This window comes from Oryx dammah, unplaced genomic scaffold, assembly GCF_014754425.2.
Source record: "Oryx dammah isolate SB20612 unplaced genomic scaffold, SCBI_Odam_1.1 HiC_scaffold_19, whole genome shotgun sequence".
Classification (NCBI taxonomy): Eukaryota; Metazoa; Chordata; class Mammalia; order Artiodactyla; family Bovidae; genus Oryx; species Oryx dammah.
In genome coordinates, this window is record NW_024070203.1 from 21,313,897 (window position 1) to 21,335,856 (window position 21,960).

General features: G+C 42.4%; 1 protein-coding gene across 4 annotated transcripts in view; it reads left to right on the top strand.

Moving 5' to 3' along the window:
- Positions 1-1,845: 1,845 nt before the first annotated feature.
- Positions 1,846-21,960, top strand: part of TMEM71 (transmembrane protein 71) — a 29,364-nt gene continuing 9,249 nt past the window's right edge. For 3 of the 4 annotated variants that reach the window (XM_040262112.1, XM_040262111.1, XM_040262114.1), the window contains exons 1-6: positions 1,846-2,140; positions 3,553-3,634; positions 5,070-5,130; positions 7,611-7,823; positions 9,692-9,864; positions 17,984-18,169. In XM_040262112.1, the coding sequence (XP_040118046.1) occupies positions 3,589-3,634; positions 5,070-5,130; positions 7,611-7,823; positions 9,692-9,864; positions 17,984-18,169 (679 nt within the window). In that variant the 5' untranslated portion in view covers positions 1,846-2,140; positions 3,553-3,588. The remainder of the gene's footprint in view (positions 2,141-3,552; positions 3,635-5,069; positions 5,131-7,610; positions 7,824-9,691; positions 9,865-17,983; positions 18,170-21,960) is intronic. The other variant, XM_040262113.1, reaches the window with a different exon arrangement.

The window sequence follows — 21,960 nt, forward strand, 5'->3', positions numbered from 1 at the left end:
GGTAGGTCACTTAACATAAGATCTGCCTTCTTAGCAAGTTTTTAAGTATGTAATGCAATATTGTTCATTGTAGGAATTATGCTGTTCAGTACATCTCTAGGACTTGTTTATCTTTGCATAAACTTTGCATCTTTTGACCAACACTCCCCTGTTTTCTCCTCCTCCCAGTCCCGGGCAACCACCATTCCACTTTTATAAAGCTTACTGACCTGGTTGTTGGCTGCATTCTTGGCTCAAGAACTCAGGACAACTTTTGAGACAACTTTCAGATCCTTGCCATGCTTGCTTCTTCAACATGACAGCTTGCTCCATCCAAGTGTATAAGACAAAGTGGTAAGACAGATGCATCCAACTTTCGTAACCTAATCATAGTAGTGGCAACCCATCACTTTTGTCTTGTTCTATTTAGAAGAGGCAAATTATTAGCCTCAGCCTCCACTGAAGAGGAGGGGATTTTGCAAAGGATTCTTAGGGGTCAGCTTCGAAAGCTGCCGACTACGGACTAGATGGGCTTGCCTCCTAATAGCTTCTCCTGCCTGGGGGTGTTCTACAGAAGACTCAGCCTTTGGCATAACCTCAGGGGGAAAGGAAACCCCCAAGAAAGAACGAGATTAACTTTTCTGCAGCCTGGTGACTGGTGCCTCAGAAGGGAAGCTGATTTATAGAAAACAAACAAGGAATCCATCTCGGACATCTGAGCTGAGGACTCACTTAATTCTCATTTTTTTTAAACTTCATTTAATGTTCCAGGCCATCCTGTAACATATATATTATTACATTTATACATGTAATGAGAAAGTTACAACTCAGAGGTTAAGTCATAAACTGGAGACATAGCTAGTATGGCAGACAGAGTTTATATCTCTGTCTGTGTGACTCTCCATTAGCCTATGCAACTCACTATTGATGGAAGGTCTATTTCTTTTATCACTGACAACTGCAGGCTTTGTAGGGACCCTACAATAGCATCTGGTGCTTCCCTAGTAGTTCTGATGGTAAAGAATCTGCCTGCAGGTCAGGAGAACTGGGTTCAATCCCTGGGCCAGGAAGATCCTCTGGAGAAGGGAATGGCAACCCACTCCAGTATTCTTGCCTGGAGAATTCCATGGACAGAGGAGCATGGTGGGGTACATTCCATGGAGTTGCAGGGAGTTAGACACGACTGAGTGACTAACACTTTCATTCACAATAGCATACGAAGTTTTATAATAGCTGAAGAGTTTTCAGCTCTAGAAACATTTAAATATAAAATTTCAAATGCCACTCACAGAGTTTCTTGAAAAGTCCAACCTTTGATGGATAAACATATTGGCACTGCAGATATTTTCAGAAGATCAAGCTCTGGTATTTGATAGTCTTCTGAATTGAATAGCATCAATGCCTGGCCACCAATAACGATTTGGGCAAAGTGTTACTATGCACTAAATGCATGCATACTAAGTTGCTTCAGTTGTGTGTCCAACCCTTTGCAACCCTACGAGCTGTAGCCTATCAGGCTCCTCTGTCCTTGAGAGTCTCCAGGCAAGAATACTGGAGTAGGTTGCCGTGCCCTGCTCCAGGGAATTTTCCCAACTACGCACTACTCATACTGAAAATGGCCAGAAGATGATAAGTGAAAGGTGCTGCTTCTCTGAAAGTTTTTCTTTTGTTCTTGCAGCTGGGGTGATGAGTTGGCGCAGAAGAGCATCCCTGGTGTGCCCGTGATGCGTCCAGCTGGCCTGATTCATCCACCACTGCTGGTGTAGGAGATCGCTTTAATCTTCACCATGTTCCTCAGCGTGAGCACCACTGATGTGAGTTGCACAGGAAGTGTGACCTCATTGTGCCTCTCAGCCTCTGGTTACGCAGGCTGTTTTTAAAAGAAAACAAGAGCAGTTGTAGGCTGCTTTCCAGAGAACTACATGCCCTTCTATTCTCGGAAACAGCCGAAAGAACAAGTGGCTGCTGAAGACAAAAGTTCCCCGCAAAAGCCTGCACAGGGAGATGTCTGCAGCTATCTATTAGGAGGAGGGAAAGACGGGGTTTCCCTTTCTTAAAAGACTTCTGCACCTGTTGATATGCTGTCATTATTTTCAGCTGAAGACCTGCTAAATCCTGGATCTCTCTGCTGACTCTCAACCACAGGAAGCATCATATTTCAGTAACTATTTTGTCATTTATCAATTAGAAGAAGAGGTTGGGAACTTTCTTTGGAAGAAAGACAGACACATGGGCAAATTGCTTTTCAGGACAGATGAGTTGCTTTCGTAGAACTGATAGATAGGGTCTGTTTTCTTGAAAAGTCTTAGAGCTGCACCGGAAGTCTTTTTCAATGTTACTAATATTTGATTAACTGTTAGCTAACAGTAGCCTGTTGTATTTCCATTAATAAGATGTAGCAGTAAGACCTTACTTTCTGCTGTGCAACTTGTTGGCTTAAAATTGAACTTGATGATTGGGGGAAACTAACATAGGGTAACTTGGGCTGGACAAAAATGGAAAGGACTAGTGACATACTAATGTACAGTATTGTAGAGCAAACAGTATTATTTTATATTCCAAACCATTGAAATCTATGCATATGCTTTGATTTAGAGATCTTTCAGGGAATGGCAGAAAGTTCTCCTGATTTCTCTTAAGGTCCCTATAAGGCAGGATCTATACTGTCTGGCAGGTTTTGTGTCTAGTTTATTGAAAGAATCAATTTGAATCTATAGAATTATTCGGGTTTGCTTTAATTGTGTGACAGCTACAGAAACAATCCATTAGTAGTTACCACATTTGAAAAAATGTGGATAGAGATGATGAATCAGAAGAGAATTTTGACTTACCTTACTATGCTGCTAGGATTATACAAAATTGAATGATCAGTGGAAAGCAGATCCATACAATGAGTGGTAAGTGATGAAAGTTTACATAATATACACACTTCTATATGTGTTTAATTTGTAACTGAGAAAGTAAATTATATGTTCATAAAAGGTGAGTTTTGAAATCTGCCCAGCAATATACTATTTTTAGTGCAATGCTTCTTATGCTACTTGGAAATGTCCAGGCTGATAGTAACGATAAAGACCACCAGCCCTCTCTGTAGCTACCTGTCAGTGGTTTGATGTGTTAGGCAAAAGACGGTCCCCAATCTTCTAGCATTGTTTGAACTTGATAATGAGGTTGAAGTGTGTTGGATGATAAAAATACAAACACATCTATTTAGAGAATTCTAAAACCAATCTTTTTTTTTTTCAGATTTCTTGACCAAATAATTAATTTTCATTATTTTATTTTGAATACAGGTCAACCTTTGTAAGTTTTGCTTTCCCAAATAAAATGTTATCTTTATTTCCAAAAAAAAATTATTTAGATGCACTGAGTGAGACAATGGAAAATGAAATATAAAATCATCAAGGCAGACACAAACTCAGTGGTCCTTCAACTCTGCCTTCAATTCCATTTATCTCTGTATTCTTTCAGTAAACAAATCTGACTAGTGCAATGAGTAGATGCCATCTGTTTTAGCATCATCCTTCTATTTTTAATACATAATCCACCTTTTTTTTTTAATGTCTTGTGCAGAAAATCTGTGAAGTTTGAACAAGCAGCCGTCCCAAGATGTACCAAATATCTCAACTGATGTCAACACCAGTAGCAAGTAAATGTAAGAGAACTGCTCTACGCAATTATCTTTTGAACGATTAGATTCCTTTTAGCAATTTCCCTGCTTTGATTTTGCTGATACTCATACCATTAACCATCTGTCAGTAGCTTGTGCTTCTTAAATGCCAGCGTTCACTTTGGCAATGATTTTGACTTCATTTCTTTCCTTGAGAGAAATGTGATATTTTTCCTTTTAGTAGGAAAAAATCACTTTTTTTTTTAAATGCCTGTGCATAAATGTGAAAGGAGATTGTTTATCAGCTACTATTAAGATGCAAAATGATTTGTCTATAAAAAAAATACTGAATGATTTTGATAGATACTTACAGAAAATATGGGCGTTGTTAAAACGGTAGTGGTTTCAAATTTCTTCCTTCCTCTTGTCATTTGTTTTTTCCCCAAACCCTGCTTCTCACCCTCCCTCACACACCTACAATTTTCTTCTTCAAATCAGCCAACTCAATCTGAAAGTCTAAGCTCCTTTCTTTGTCTTACATATTAATTATCAGTAATGGAACCAAGTTTCACTGAGGCTGTCTATTATAAGTATTCACACCATTTCTATACAATATAAAATGCTGCAATAGCATTTAGACTATTAATCAACTGCAACTTTTCACAACTGAAATCTGTTGCCAGCCCTTTGGTTAAACTGGAATGAATGAATGCATGCTCTTTTTTAGAAAATTAAGAATATTCACAGGTGTCATACATTGGAAAACCATTTATAGAAAACAGAAATTTTTTTCCTCCAACAATGTCTTCTGCTCATTATTTTGTAATAGAAGTGCCTTCAGACGCACTAATGAGAGAGAATCTAGGCAGATGATTGAATTCCTCAAATGACTGCATAAACTAAACTAACCAGCACGTTGGGTAATTGATTTGGGTTTTCGACAGCTTCCCACAAGACGTTTTCTTCCTCCTTTTCATGAGTCAGTTTGATGCTAATGGTTTATTTTTGTTGTTGTTCAGTTGGTAAGTCATGTCTGACTCTGCAACCTCACGGCCTGTAGCCCCCCAGGCTCCTCTATCCCTGAGATTTTCCAGGGAAGTATACTGGAGTCGGTTACCGTTTCCTTCTCCAGGGGATCATCTCAACCCAGGGACTGAACCCAGAGTTTCCTGCATTGGTAGGTGGATTCTTTACCACTGAGTCACCAGGGAAGCCTAGTTTATTATTGCCTCATCCAAACTAAGGAGTCTCTCAAGGAGTGTTGAAGGAGAGATGAGACAGAATATAGAAACCCCTGGATTAGGTCTTGCTCCGGTAGAGTCCTGAAAATGAGTTATGTTAGTCATGAGTCACTGGAGGGTTGCACCTGCTGAAATCTGCCAAGGCTGGGACATCAGCTAGTCACACCCTCCACTGTGTGCAATCATGCATGTTGATGCAGTATGATAAATTTGAATTTCTCTCTCATTTGCTTACACAGATTCTTCCCAGTCGGAGAAAGGATGTGCTGTAGAGCCGTCTCCCCCATATATTCTCCCAAGGTATTCTAGGGGACTTTTCTCATGAAACATCAGTCAGATTTTTTTCTGTATGCATTATTTTGTTGTATTCTTGACTTGGTGATCCAGCAGCTAAGACTCTGCACTCCCAATGCAGGGGGCCCAGGTTACATCCATGGTAGGGGAACTAGATACCATATGCCACAACTGAAAGATCCTGCATATGGCAACTAAGACTTGGCACAGCCAAATAAATAAGTAAACAAATACTTTAAAATACTGGAAATTCCCTCTCAGTTTAGTGGTTAGGTCACTGTGCTTTCACTGCCATGGCCCTGGGTTCAATCCCTGGTAGGGAACTAAGATTCCACAAGCCATGTGGTGCAACCAATATATGTATATGAGATTTGGCTGGCTTGTGCTTTGGTATAGACTCTCATGGCTCTTATATATATATAGGTTTTAGCTTTCATCCAATTTTGATCTGGAAATATATTTCCAGTCATGTGCACATATGAACTGAAAACTTGCCTAACTTAATAATGGAGGTTGGGAGGGAGAGAAGTGTGTGGGAAAATGTGAGTTGCTTTTGTTTGGTGCATACCAATACTGATGTATTGCTACCTTTTCTCTTAAATTGGTATTCTCTTAAATATACTTTTACTGCCTCATTTTATAAGAGCCATGAGAGTCTATACCAAAGCACAAGCCAGCCAAATCTCATGTTCCACGAAGACATGCTGAATCTGCCATTATGTTCAAGTTCTGCAAAGAAGTCTCTCTTTTCCTTCCTTTTCTTTTCTTTTTTCCCTGTCTCTGTCTTTTATTCCTTACACGGGCATCAGTTGATGTTTCCTTTAACATTTTGTGAATCATGCCAGTGGTATAAAGAAATCATGCACTGATATTAGAACCTGCCCCCTTTTATAAATCCTGGGCCTCCTGCTACTATCAAATGAATCAGCCAGAGGAACAAGCAGCTCTTATGGAAAGAGCACATGCTTTAGAATCAGATAGACCCAGATTCAAAACCTTAACTCTGACACTTACTAGATATGTCAAATACCCAATATATTTGCCATTCTCCATCTCTCTCTCTCTCTTTTTTTTCCTGCTGTACTATGAAGATACTAATATTTAACTTTTAGGGAGCTTTGTGAAAAGCAGATCAAGTGTGAAGTAGGGGCCAGGCTCATAGTAAGTTTTTCATAAATAACATCTATTTAAAATAGTGCTTTGCTAACTTTAGTGCATGTAATTGTGAGTAGTCTTTTTTTCTTTGATGGCACCAGTTTATTTTTCTAAGTTTTAAAATATTTTTATTGATATATAGTTGATTTACCATGTTGTGATAATTTCAGATGTACAAGAAAGTGATTGAGTTATATATATTCTGAATATATATATATGTGTATATTCAGAATATATATATATTCTTTTTCAGATTCTTTTCCCTTAGAGATTATTACAATATATATATTGCTCAGTGTATTATACAGTACACTATCTGTGTACTACAGTACACAGATTTTTGGTTATCTCTCTTACATATAACATGAATAAGCTTTAAACTTAAAATGTTTTTCAGAATTTCAGTAAAGGGTGAGGCATGAGGTTGCATTTCAACCATATAGGCATGTGATTGGTTTTCAAACCTAAGGCAGGTACAGATGAGCCCAATCAAGTAGAGGACTTCCCTGGATAGCAGATCAGGGAAGGTAACTGTCAGATCATGTATGCAGCTGATCTGAGGGAAATTGGCAGAAGCCAAAAAAAAAAAAAAAAACTCTTAAAAAATTATTTGTGTCTTTATTTGGCTGCATCAGGTCTTAGTCGCAGCTGCCAGATCTTTCCTTGCGGTGGTCAGACTCTCTATTGCAGCACGCAGGCTTAGTTGCTCTGTGTAGCATGTGGGATCTTAGTTCCCCAACCAGGGATGGAACCCATACCCCTTGCCTCACAAGGCAGATTTTTTTCTTTTTTGCAAAGCAGATTCTTAACCATTGGACCACAGAGAAATCCCCCCAAAGATCTCTTTGACTGCATTTCCTCCTATAACTCATTAGTGTCTGGTGGCTGTGTAGTTGCAATTTCCCTATTACAGTGACAAGAGTGAGGATGTAGCAGTTGCAGGGCTCTTCAAAGAAAGGGTGGGGGCATGAAAGATGCTCTGAGCTTCCAGCATCCCAGGTAGGCTGTTTTGCAATTTCTTCCATCCAAAAAAATGGATCATGTCAAGGACGGGGTGGAGGAGGCATCGTATGTCAAAGAAACCAATTCGCCCTAAGTTTTCATCAAAGTGTTTAAAACAGAAAGAAGCAGTAAGCGTGCTGTAGTTCAGTGGTTTCGCAGGTGAAGAGATGAAGCTCAGAAGATTAAGAGAGACACCACCAGAACTGCAGAAGTAGTTGGTCATCAGGAAGGCAAAGAGGTGGTTTTCATTCATGGTGACCACATGTGTGGTTTGTATGTGGCTGGATGAGTCAGATACAGGCTGAAAGGGCTTAATCGTCCCCCTGTAGCTCTGTCTGTGATTTCCTCGATGATGACAGTCCCTTTGAGGGTCGCTCCGGAGATCCCCTGATGGGCTCCCCATTCACCTGTCGACGAAGTCCCAGACTTCTCACCAACGGCTACTACATCTGGACAGAAGACAGTTTTCTCTGCGATGAAGATGGCAACATAACCCTGAGCCCCTCCCAAACCAGCGTTCTCTACAAGGAGAACTTAGTCAGGTAAGTAGAGGAGGTTAGGTCAAAGGATCTGCACTCCAGCCCATCTGTCAATTATTCATTCATTCACTCAATGGGTCATTCAACATTGTTTATAAGCAGCCTATTTCTGCTCCAGGTCATGGGAGTACATGGGCTCATAAGAAGCAGGGGTAGCTGACACATGAAAACAAACAAAAGTTAAGAACTGGGATGTCCCTGGTGGTCCAGTGGTTAAGACTCCATGGCAGGGGGTGCAGGCTTGATCTCTGGCCAGGGAACTAAGATCTTGTATTCTGTAATGTGTGATAAAAAAATAAAGAAAACTTTGGGGGGGGGGATTTAAAGTAATGACGATGGGCTTCCCTGGTAGCTCAGTGGTAAAGAATCCGCCTGCCAATGCAGGAGACATGGGTTTGATATCTGATCCTAGGAGATCCCACATGCAACTAGGTTCAAGTGCCACAACTATTAAGCCTGTGCTTTAGAGCCTGGGAGCTGCAACTACTGAGCCTATGGGCCCTAGAGGCCATGCTCTGAAACAAGAGAAGCCACCACAATGAGAAGCCCATGCACAGCAACTAGAGAAATGCCCGCAGAGCAGTGGAGACCCTGCACAACCAAAAATAAATAAATTAATTAAAAGAATGAACTAGTTTTTTAAAAAAATAGTGAAGCAATAGAAGTGCCGGGATAGAAGCCTAGATGGAGGGTAGCAGAGGGGAGAGGGAAGGGAGGCCCATTTTCTTTGGCGGGATAGATTTAAACGAGCTTCCTTGAGATGAAGATGGTTGATTAGATGCTAATTAAAATGGATGTAGGAAAGTGGACTTCCTGAGAGAGGGTACAGGTATGGAGGCCCAAGAGACCCTGATACAGTGTGAGGAATAGCAAGTCGTTTGGAAGAAATACAGCTTACGGTGGAAAGACTGCTTTCCATGAGAGGAGACTAAACCCGGAAGCAGGGCTAGATGGAGGGGGTTACATTCCAGCCTGAGGAATCTGGGCTTTATTCTGTAGATTGACAGGAGCCCTTGACAAACTGTCAGATTCCTCCTTAGCATGATAACACTGCTTATGAGGTAGAGGATGGATTGTTGGATTGCTGGGTGTGGGGACACATGGAGAACCAAAATCTTTGGAAATGCAAACCCAATCAGGTCACCACCATCTGCTTCTCCTTGCCATACTTCAGAGCCCTTTATGTTAAATTCTAACTCCTTCACATACAGTCAAGGTTATTATCCGCCCTCTTTTTACCTAGCATGACTCAATACGAGACTATTTGTTTGTTTACCCCAGAAAGCTTTCCTTGTCTCCAGATGAGCAATACCCCTCCTGGTGCTCTCAGAGCAGCCCTAGTTGACACTCAGAACACACAGGCACAGAGCACCGTCACCAAGGGCAGAAATGATGGGAGCCAGACTGCCTGGGTTTGCCTCCCAGCTATGTCAGCTACTAGCTGTATGACTTCAGACAAGTTATTTAACTTCTTTGTGCCTCAGTTTCCTGATCTGAGATATGGGGTAGCAGTAGTACCTACCTCACAGGGCTGTTCCAAGGATAATGTGAGTCACTGGACGTAAATCACTAAGACAGACACCAAACACAGGATGAGATCAATGAGAGTGTTCGCTATATCTGCATTACTTTTGTCTTTCGACCCAAGGTTTTGTCTCTTATCTCAATATCCTTGACATTGATGCAAGCACCTGGCACATACAGGAATTCAAGAAACTTCTCTGGAATTAATGGAGGAAAACAATGACATGAGCTTCATGGACCTAGGCGACAGACACGTGCCCCGTGTGTCTGCCTTCACGGAATTCTCTGCTTTGACCGTGAGTTGACTGCTATTTGTTATTCACCTTACTACTGTCATTTCTTTCCAGAATATTTAGAAAGAAAAGGAGAATCCGCCGTTCTTTTTCTTCTCTCTTCAACCTCAGTGCCTCTGAATCCTGGCTGCATGGGAGCATCTTTGATGATGTTGACTCCTCCCCCAGTGAGGATGTCTGGTTGGAGGGGGTCAGGAGGCTGGAAACAAACCACTGCAAAGAAAATGGTGAGTTTGAACCTCTTTTTTCCATGGTGAGGCAGCATTTCCAAATGGGCAGTAGCAACCACATGGTTCTGGACCAATGTCAAATCCAGAGACAACAGTCATTTTGATAAAAAGAATGAGCCACCTTTTAAATAATCACCTAAAGTCCTCTCCACACTACTTATGTGATCCAAATGTATTTATCTGCATCTCATGCAAAATAAGCCTAATCTAAATGTGCAAATTATTAAGCTGATAATACCTGGAACATATCTGCACGTCTCCAATGGATCTTTTCTGTACAGGACATGGGTAGACAAAGGATACTGGAATCAGAATTCAAGTCTTAGTTTGGGTACACTGTGATAGTTACTTAACTTTGCTAAGTCTCAATTTCCTCATTTTAAAAATGAGATATGTATACATAGTGTAACACATATACATACTCCTATCAAAATTTATGCTATATGTTTAATTAGGTATATAATATATACATATTATATAGTACACATTATAGGATATAATATATCTAAATATGTATGTGTAGATACATATATAAATATAGTGTTAGGAACTCAAAGCACATCTTTTTTCTGATGGTTATATATTTTTATTTAATCAAGAAAATATAATAAAATGGTTACATACACATACAAGTATTTTTAATACTAATTCACACCATATACAAAACCCAATCTGGGGTGGATATTAGACCTAAATGCAAAAACAGGGTCTATAAATCTTCTTGAAGAAAACTTAGGAAACTATCATCACAACCTCTCCCAAGCAGACTTTTTTTCGGATAGGACCCAGAAAGCACTAATAGAAAAGTGAAAAAGAAAAGTAAGATAAAATGATTTTCTGAAGACCCAGTTCAGAAAATGAATACAGACAAAAACCATTTTACACAGCGTATTAAAGAGTGGCAATGAATTGAGAGAGTAGCATTGACACCTATACACTACCTTGTGTTAAAAAAAATAGGAATGGCTAGTAGGAAGCTGCTGTATAACACCAGGAGCTCAGCTCGCTGCTCTGTGATGATCTAGATGAGGAGAGTGGGGAGGTGAGAGGAAGGCTCAGTTCAGTTCAGTCGCTCAGCAGTGTCCGACTCTGTGACCCCATGAATCTCGGCACGCCAGGCCTCTCTGTCCATCACCAACTTCCAGAGATCACCCAAACTCACGTCCATCGAGTCAGTGATGCCATCCAGCCATCTCATCCTCTGTTGTCCCCTTCTCCTCCTGCCCCCAATCCCTTCCAGCATCAGAGTCTTTTCCAATGAGTCAACTCTTCCCATGAGGTGGCCAAAAGTACTGAAGTTTCAGCCTTAGCATCATTCCTTCCTAAGAACACCCAGGCCTGATCTCCTTTAGGATGGACTGGTTGGATCTCCTTGCAGTCCAAGGGACTCTCAAGAGTCTTCTCCAACACCACAGTTCAAAAGCATCAATTCTTTGGCGCTCAGCTTTCTTCACAGTCCAACTCTCACATCCATACATGACCACCGGAAAAACCATAGCCTTGACTAGACAGACCTTTATTGGCAAAGTAATGTCTCTGCTTTCCAATATGCTGTCTAGGTTGGTCATAACTCTTCTTCCAAGGAGTAAGTGTCTTTTAATTTCATTGCTACAGTCACCATCTGCAGTGATTTTGGAGCCCCCCAAAAATAAAGTCTGCCACTGTTTCCACTGTTTTCCCATCTATTTGCCATGAAGTGATGGGAACAGATGCCATGATCTTCGTTTTCTGAATGTTGAGCTTTAAGCCAACTTTTTCACTCTCCTCTTTCACTTTCAAGAGGCTTTTTAGCTCCTCTTCACTTTCTGCCATAAGGGTGGTATCATCTGCATATCTGAGGTTATGGATATTTCTCCCGGCAATCTTGATTCCAGCTTGTGCTTCCTCCAGCCCAGCATTTCTCATGATGTACTCTGCATAGAAGTTAAATAAGCAGGGTGACAATATACAGCCTTGACGTACTCCTTTTCCTATTTGGAACCAGTCTGTTGTTCCATGTCCAGTTCGAACTGTTGCTTCCTGACCTGCATACAGATTTCTCAACAGGCAGGTCAGGTGGTCTGGAATTCCCATCTCTTTCAGAATTTTCCACAGTTTATTGTGATCCACACAGTCAAAGGCTTTGGCATAGTCAATAAAGCAGAAGTAGATGTTTTTCTGGAACTCTCTTGCTTTTTCCATGATCCGGCAGATGTTGGCAATTTGATCTCTGGTTCCTCTGCCTTTTCTAAAACCAGCTTGAACATCTGGAAGTTCATGGTTCACGTATTGCTGAAGCCTGGCTTGGAGAATTTTGAGCATTACTTTGCTAGCATGTGAGATGAGTGCAATTGTGTGGTAGTTTGAGCATTCTTTGGCATTGCCTTTCTTTGAGATTGGAATGAAAACTGACCTTTTCCAGTCCTGTGGCCACTGCTGAGTTTTCCAAATTTGCTGGCATACTGAGTGCAGCACTTTCCCAGCATCATCTTTCAGGATTTAAAATAGCTCCACTGGAATTCCATTACCTCCACTAGCTTTGCTTGTAGTGATGCTTTCTAAGGCCCACTTGACTTCACATTGCAGGATGTCTGGCTCTAGGTGAGTGATCACACCTTCGTGATTATCTTGGTCATGAAGATCTTTTTTGTACAGTTCTTCTGTGTATTCTTGCCATCTCTTCTTAATATCTTCTGTTTCTGTTAGATCCATACCATTTCCATCCTTTATTGTACCCATCTTTGCATGAAATGTTCCCTTGGTATCTCTAATTTTCTTGAAGAGATCTCTAGTCTTTCCCATTCTGTTGTTTTCCTCTATTTCTTTGCATTGATCACTGAGGAGGGCTTTCTTGTTGCTCAGAGAAAAGGAATATATGTATACACATAGCTGATTCACTCTGCTGTACAGCAGTGGGAGCATGGAGCCCAAACTACTGGGAGTTACATTACTCTTTTAACAAAGAACAGGCTCGGAGCTTTCCCCTGCAAAAGTATTTAGTGCAAATTAAATAAGGTCTCATGTTCATTGTACTTGTTCTTAGATTTACTTTTTCTTTAGGACATTTAAATGAGTGTTATAAAGTTTCCTTTAAAGTAAAAGACTAAGGTGAAACAATCTAAGAAAATTTAAAGTGGCTAGGAGTTAAGAAGGCTCTGGGAGTTGGCAAAAATCAGGTGAACTCTCCGTGGATGTTTAAAGTTTGGGAATCGCCACTCTAAAGGCATAGTTTCACATATTTGGAAATTCACATGTTGTTTTTCTCATTGCTGCCTCTTCAAAATATGTCCAAACAATCCTAAAGCAATTGGATTGCAGCAGTGATGCACGTGCACGAGGTATCTTGTTAAAACTCTCATGGTTTCCGAACGTCTTCTAAATATAACAAAATCAACTACCCCCACCCCCAATCAGTAATTAGTCAACCCGGGTGCACATGGGACTTTGAAAGCACTCATCTCTGCTGTCAACTGTAATCAAATCTTCCCCAGACTTCTTGTTTTCTGGATTTACCCAAAGCCCCCTGACTTTTATCAGCAATTCCTTTTTCTCTGGAAACATCGCCGAGTTAGAAGACTCGAGAGAAGCATTCAAAATTAAATTGTTTTGCCGTTTTCTCTCTGGGCAATGGATGCAATCAAAACTTACTTCCTCTGATTTTCTTTGCCTTAATTTTTCAGGCTAAAATGAGCTTTTTTTGTGGTGTTGGTGTTGTTGCCTATTTCGTTTATCCTTAGCTCACCCCTTCCACAGCTGCATCCAGGCACCTTTCCTCATTAGCTGCAATTCATTCTCTAGCTCTGGTGTTTCATGGCTGCCCAGATCCAATGCTGCAGTTTGGACTGCGTCCTCAGAGTCCATGAGTCATACTGATGGAGGATCCAGGATCTAGACAGGGAGGACTCATCAGGGCTTCCAGCTCTATTTCTGCCAGTTCCAAGAAAGAAAGACACGATGACCTCAGACAAGGCACCCCCATCTGAGGTCTGCAGTTTTCTCTTGATCTAGTGCCTTCTCCATAAATGTCTTTGATGGCAACATCTGTACATGGCTTTGCGTTTCCCTCTGTAGCAAATGATAATGCCTATTTTGTATGTAAGGATAGGGAACTTGCTTGGAAGAATTAGATTCATCCTTTTAAAACAAAAGCCAAAAAAAAAAATCAGAAGCTAATCACACAATTTAAATAAACCAAGAGAAACAGAATGAAATTAATATCTTCAAATATAATCCCAAAGAACTATTTATTGATATGTTCTCTGGATTATGCAGGGCTTCCTTCATAACTGAGATGGTGAAGAATCTGCCTACAGTGCAGGAGACCCAGGTTTGATCCCTGGGTTGGGAAGATCCTCTGGGGAAAAAATGGTAACCCACTCCAGTATTCTTGCCTGGAGAATCCCATGGACAGAGGAGCCTGCTAGGCTACAATTCATAGGGTCCCACAGAATCAGATGTGGCTGAGCGACTTTCACTTACTTACTGCATGATGCTTCTTTCATTTATTATTTTTAACATGTTTTTCTATTTAATTTTGGCTGTGCTGTATCTTTGCTGCTGCACATGGGCTTTCCTCTAGTTGCAGCGAGCTGGGGGCTACTCTAGCGGCAGTGCCTGGCCTTCTCATTGTGGTGACTTCTCCTGTTTCGGAGCACGGGCTCTAGAGTATGAGGGCTTCAGTGGTTATGGCACCCGTGCTCTGTAGTTGCAGCTTCTGGACTCCAGAGCACAGTCTCAATAGTTGTGGCACACTGGCTTAGCTGCTCTGCAGAGTGTGGGATCTTCCCCAGTCAAGGATCGAACCTGTGTCTCCGGCATTGACAGGTGGATTCTTCACCACTGAGCCCCCCAGGAAAGCCCCTTTCATTTATTATTAAGGTTAGAGGGGAAAAAAACGTCAGTGAACGGAAGTGTGAACTAGGGGAAAACCATGTCTTTTCAGAGATGAAAATTCTTTGATCATTTTTTGTTAAGACTCTTTTGTCTGTAAGAATTTTTTATCTTTTTTTCTCTTTTTAATGCCATCTCTTCTTTTAGAATTTTCTTTTAGAAATTTCTGTGCAATATTTCTAGAACTCTACATGAGATACATTTTTATCTCATCTAACTCTCAGTGGCAAAGCGTAAGTTCAACAGAGCAGCTTTGGGCAACGGCACAGGGATATTTTTACTGTTGTCACATCCTCATCACGTCTCCCCAGATCTTAGTTCAATGCCACTCTTGAATACATAATTAGCCACAAAAGGTACCAATTCCCTCTCACTTCCATGTGAATATGACCACACAGCTTCCTCTCTTTTTTAAAAACAGCTTTATGGAGATATAGTTGATATATATATATATACTTTCCTGGTGGCTCAGATGGTAAAGAATCTGCTTGCAAAGCAGGAAACCTGCATTTGCTCTCTGGGTGGGGAAGATCCCCTGGAGAAGGAATTGGCAACCCACTCCAGTATTGTCGCCTGGAGAATCCCAAGGACTGAGGAGCCTAGAAGGCTACAGTCCACGAGGTCGCAAAGAGTCAACATGACTGAGCAATTAACATGCCACATCACACACATTCTATACAATTGTGCCAACTGGACATTTACAGGAGGTTTTTAAGGTCAATATTGGCTGTATATGATCTTTACTCAAGATATCAGAGCCCAGCGTCCCTCCAATACTGCAAGATTCAGAGTAAGAGTAGTCCATAGGGTTGCAAAGAGTCGGACATGACTGAGTGACTAAGAAAGTGCCGCTGCCCAGGAACAGCATAGCACAGTTGATATACGCAGATGTTCATCTTTAATATGAACACTGTGATGAGCTCGGATATTTGCAAACTCCCTGTAATATCACCACAGTCAAGGAACAGACATCCAACACCTCCCAGTGTTTCTTTGTGTCCCTTTGTGGAGGGTTTTTTTGTCTTTTGTAGAGTTTTGGGTGTTTTTTTGGTCTTTTGTGTGTGTGTGTGTGCTAAGAAAAAAAAATCTACCTTCTCAACACATTTTGAAGTACATAAAATACCACATTGATATCTATAGCCACATGTGTAGCAGAGCTCTAGAACTTACTCAGCTAGCATCACTGAAACCTTATATCTGTTGAACAATTCCCCTTAGCCCCCTCCCCCCTCCCGCCCAGCAGCCACCCTTTTATTCTCTGCTTCTCTGATTTTGACTATTTTAGATACCTTGTGTATAAGTGTAATCATGTGGTATTTGTCTTTCTACAACTGGCTTATTTCACTTAGATGAACCTCCTAGTTCACCCGTGATGATGCAAATGGCAAGATTTTCTTTATTCATTTGCCTATTGATGAACACGGGTTCTTTCCGTATCTTAGCCGTTGTGTTTAGTGCTGCAGTAAACAAGGTCCAGGAGCTCCTCTGCAGCCTGGGCATTACTGGATGCTCGGCATGGTTCATTTCCTACCATTTCCTTTTTCTATGACAACCAGCAAAGATGCTTCTGCAGACTGCTTTATCAAGAGGCAGCAAGTTGTGGGCGGGAGGGTAGGAAGGAGCCTGCAGGGTTGGCAGGAATTCCCAACTGATGTCCAAAAGCATCAGTTCATTGGTTCAGTATCCAGGCCTGTCCTGTGTATTAAATATGGTTTCACAACATCCCTGGGCTTTATTCCTTAAGATACTAGTGGCACTCTATCCTTTCTCCCCTGCTGAAGTTGTGACCATCCAAAATGACTCCAGACATTGTCAGATGTCCTCTGAGAAGACAAATGACTTCTGGTTAAGAAGCACTGCTATATGAGGACCCCAAGAGTCTCTTGGAGCTCCACAGTCACTCCCAGCTTCCAGAACAGGGCTGGAACTCTCTCCACCACTCACTGCTGAGTGAGCACCTCAATACACAAAGCACCTCACAGTATTCCCATCCTCCAAGTTGCCCACAGGATAAATCTGAGCTCCCGAGTGAGCATGACCCATGAGGCCCTTCATGATTTTGATCACCACTTAGCAATCCCAAGTAACTCAGCTGATAAAGAATCCGCCTGCAATGCAGGAGACTCCAGTTTGATTCCTGGGTTGGGAAGATCCTCTGGAGATGGGATAGGCTTCCCACTCCAGTATTCTTGCCTGGAGAATCCCCATGGACTGAAGAGCCTGGCGGGCTACAGTTCATGGGGTTGCAGAGTTGGACATGACTGAACGACTAAGCACAGCACTAGCAATCCAGCCAGAACCATCTTCCAGGACTGCCCACACTCAGGGGCTCCTGTCTGGCCACATAGGAGGGCTCGTTCTTCTGGGAGCCCGCCACATTCTGTCCGGGGCTGATGTCTTTCTTTCTTCTTTCCCTTCTTTCTTCCCCTCCCCCTTCTCCCCATCCCCACTCCCCTCGCCCTCTATCTGTCTGTCTCTTCCTGGCCTTTGCTCTTCCTTCTGTCTTTCTGCAAGTCCTCCTCCTAGGCCTTCAGGTTTCCGCTCAAGCACTCAGACACTCCCTCCCAGGGAGTGTCTGAAATAAATAAATCTGAAATAAATTCAGCAAGTATCTCCCTTAATCTCTATGCTAATATCGGGTGGAACAGGTTTGCACACAGTGTTGCCTCAAGGCGCTGTCTTGTCCACAGCTTGGCAAGTTTCAAAGCCCAGTTCCCACTTCAGTTTACCCAACTCTCCACCAGACACCTTCTGCCAGGTTTCCGTGCAGTGATGACCTCTTTGCCTCCTAACTGTGGGCCGGTGTGCCTGTCCTCCCCAGCCATGGATGGCACACAGCACTGTCTACTCTGACTTCTGATGCCCAGCCTCCCGAACTGCGTCACGTAAGCAGTTATACAATAATTCTGCATTGAAAGACTCCATGGATCCGCCTGCCCCAGGCCTGTGAAGCTTTGACCTTCCCCTCGACGCTGGCTCCCCTTCCCAAACGTCTCAGGCTTGGCGCCTCCTCAGGGGGCTCAGTCACCCGTAGGTTGCCTCCGGCTCTCCTCTCTGCTGTCATTTCCCCTTCGTCACTTTATGCTCCATGGAAATAGAGGTTAGGAAAAAACGTTTCTGCTCGTTCAGTTCCAATTCTCTGTGCTTCTTGAGACTATTGCTATGATCATTAGAGTCACGGAAATCACATACACACACACACACACACACACACACACACACACAGTGAACCTCTCTGCTCTTCCAGGAGGTGATTTTGACTGTTCTCTGACTGATGACTGGGAGTCACAGAAGCTGAATGCAGAGTCTGTGAAAGCCTCCTTTTCCGGCCCCGTTGCCTCTCAGAGACCCAGAGAAAACTCCTACGGCTTGTCTCCTCAGTCTCAGTGGACAGCTTCTGAACGTTTCCAGGAAGATGCACTGGATCATCCAAGTGAGTTTTTTTAAACCTTTGCTGCACCCGCATAATTCCTCCTTTCAGGGCCTGGAAGTGACTAACGTCCCCTTAGGTGCTGGCATCAGCTTGCAACCAGGTGATGCATCCACAGAGGAGGTGACTGACCTGGAGGAGTCATCGCAGAGGCACTAGAAGGACTGGATTTGCGGTGTTTTCTTTGTTTTTTAAAAAACCCTGAAGACATTTGGGAAAATACTAAGCGTGACTAAAGCTGAGTCATGCTCATACATAGGTATCTGTGATCATCGTCTTCATATCTAGCTGTGTGTTTGATATATTCTAGAAGAAAATAAACAAGAGAAAGAACATTCTTTCATGCTATGCCCCTGGCAAGGAAAGTCAAAAGATATCAAGGCCTTGATGCTTGCTGTCAGCAGTAAATCTGAAATAAATTCAGCAAGTATCTCCCTTAATCTCTATGCTAATATCGGGTGGAACAGGTTTGCACACAGTGTTGCCTCAAGGCGCTGTCTTGTCCACAGCTTGGCAAGTTTCAAAGCCCAGTTCCCACTTCAGTTTACCCAACTCTCCAAAATGTCACATTTTCATCTGTAAAGGGAGATAATCGTAATTCCTACCCTGTATCGATAAATGATTGAAATAATCCTCAACAAGCACTTAGCATCATGTGCCATGTATACTAAGCGCTCCAAAAATGTGATGTTACAATTACTTAAGATGGAAGGTTAAATGAAAAAATGTCTTCTCTTTCTTCGCCTTCCTCAAATCCTGAATATTTATCTCACTGACCACTTCTACTCCCAAAGACCAACGTGCCCTGCTTCATTTTGTTCCCAGTGCAGCTATTAGATAGATGTTAAGGATTTTTTTTATTCCCTTTCCAGGGGTCAGGATGACCGGGACAGCAGTGTTTATTGTTTAGACAGTTTCCAGCTGACTGTTTCATGTCCCGCCTCCTCCAGGGAGTCCACCCTGTTTTCTGGGGAAGAGGTCTTCAGCGACCCCTTTTTGTATTCCTCCAGCTCTCAGGACTCCCCTCTCTCTTGCCCATTTCTTGCACTGTTCTTGAGTGTTTACTTTTGTATCTCCCCCATCAGGCCGTCAACTCTTTAAGGATGGTGGTGACCATACCTTAGGCATCTGTAGAGTCCCAACTGCCTATGCAGTACCTGGCCCAGAACAGAGGCTCCAAGATAGTGGTGGACTAGTTAAATGAGCTGTCTCCATTTTACAGAATAGAATACTAAAGTTCCAGTAGGCCAAGTCAGCCTTTGTAGGAGTTCTTTGTTGTGTCTGGAATGTCTCCCAAGGGCTATATACCTGGAAGATCCCTGCTGCTGCTGCTGCTCCTAAGTCACTTCAGTCGTGTCTGTCTCTGTGCGACCCCATAGACGGCAGCCCACCAGGCTCCCCCGTCCCTGGGATTCTCCAGGCAAGAACACTGGAGTGGGTTGCCATTTCCTTCTTCAATGCATGAAAGTGAAAAGTGAAAGTGAAGTCACTCAGTCGTGCCCGACTCTTCGCAACCCCATGGACTGCAGCCTACCAGGCTCCTCCGTCCATGGGATTTTCCAGGCAAGAGTGCTGGAGTGGGGTGCCACTGCCTTCTCCGGGAAGACCCCTACTCTTCCTTTAAGGTCCTGTTAGAGGAGACCACCTCTGTGGGGTCTTCTCTGCCCCAAGATGCCATAGTGCCCAGCACCATGTATCTCTCTCTTGGTGTCATCTTCCTTTGCTTCACTTGGCTATAAAGCCCTGAGTGGATGAGGTCTCCATCTGATGCTGTTTTATCTCCTTTATGTAGGTTTTGAGTGTGCAGACTGTTTGAGGTACTGATCCATATGCTAAACGTATAAGTGTGCCTGGCATCATTTGATCAGTCAGGGTTTTTTGAGTTCCAGCGGAGCAGAACCCAACTCAAAATGGGTTGGTCAGTCATTGAATGTATTGGTTCATATTAATAAACATTCCAGGCAAAGATTCCAGGTCTCTGTTGGTCTATTCAAGTCTCTTTTCCTCTGTCCACTTTACTTTTTGAAATGCTCTTTATTACTCCAAGGTAGTCCTGCTGGCTCTGTGCCTGCAACTTCCCCCATTCAAAGTCAGCAGAAACAGACTCTAGACTTAGGAGAAGAGAGCCGGTTACCTTGGTTCTGGAAGGGTCCCAATTACACAACAAAACCTATCCCTTTGTCAGTAAGTATATGAAGATCCAGGGGCTTGCCAGGTGATGCTAGTGATAAAAAACCTGCCTGCCAGTGCAGGAGATGTAAGAGATGTGGACTAGATCCCTGGGTTGGGAAAACCCCCTGGAGGAGGGCATGGCAACCCACTCCAGTATTCTTGCCTGGAGAATCCCGTGGACAGAGGAGCCTGGCGGGCCTATGGTCCAGAGGGCTGCAAAGAGTCGGACATGACTGAAGTGGCACAGCACACATGCATGTATGTGAAGCTCCAAGTGGATTGGAGCGCATCAAAGGCTGGGAGGGAAATCAGACGGTCCACTGGAACCACACACTAGGAGGACGGGAGAGGGGACTTCTCAAGGAAAATATGGGCACTGTTGCTGAAGAACAGCAAATAGATGCCAGCTATTGTCAACAGTCTGATGGGGAAACATAGAGAAAGAAAACAATCATTTTAATTCAGTGTGGAAATTCTGTTGATGGAGACATGCATGAAGTATAATGGGATTTCAAAGACAGAGCAGCTAAGGGCCAAGGGGGAGGTGATGACATCCAAGAAGACTTCCTGAAGGAGTTTACACTTGAGCCAAGCCAAAATTAATGCTAAGTGAATGGCTACTGATTGAATGAATCAATGAACACCTTGTCCACAATCACAAGGCATGTCTTTATAGAACTTGAATTTAAACCCAGTCTTCCTTCCGTATTCAAGTCTAGGGATCTTTGCAGTTTGTCAACCTGCACTTATTTCTGGGAGAAAATATGTTTCAAATTCCACATGAAATCAGAGGAGGCTAAGAATAGAAACACACTTTAGAAGGATGGTTGAGTGTTCGATTGAACCCACAATAACTTATTTAAATCTCTGTATATATTAATAGGAAATACTGTATATGTGCAATGATGTCATTCACAACTGCTATATTTTGCATTTGCCTATCTTCAATGTTTCACCCATATTATGGACTAAGTAGGTTCTTGTTAGCTGACTCAATCTCAAATCAGAACGCAAATAGCAAAAATAAATACATGCAGAGCTCAAAGTCCTTACAAGTTTTAAACAACTTGTAAAATTGAGCTTTTGAAACATTTGGCAAAAATGAAGCTGCGATCTGTTCTATTTTCCTTTAGATCTTTACGTGGTCATCCTTAAAGCAGCTCTGATTCCTTTTAGGTGGTTAAAATAAGACTCAGAGTCACAATTGGTTTAACTCTTCCTTTTTATAACTGCTGGATGATTTGCAGTCCTTTCCACCATGGCTCAGTAGCGCTGAAGTATTTTAAGATAGCGAAGAGTTTTGCAAGGACAAATAGTTCAGACTATTTATTCTCTTTTTTAGCCCGCTAGAGACTCCTAGTATGCCAAGTTGCCATTCTTTTATCCACCCTATTTCAGACAAAACATGATGTTCTGGGTAGATGTGGTTTTTCAATCTTGGCTCTGGCAGCACATAGCTCCGTGACCTTGGATGAATTTCATCACTTGAAATTTGGTCTTCTCATTTGCAGAACTGTGATCATGGTTCCTGCCTCCCAGTCTGGTCATGTTGATGAAATGAACTGATGTATGAAAGCTCTTTGTGAGTTATAAGGCACTCTACAAAATTTAAACTTTAATAT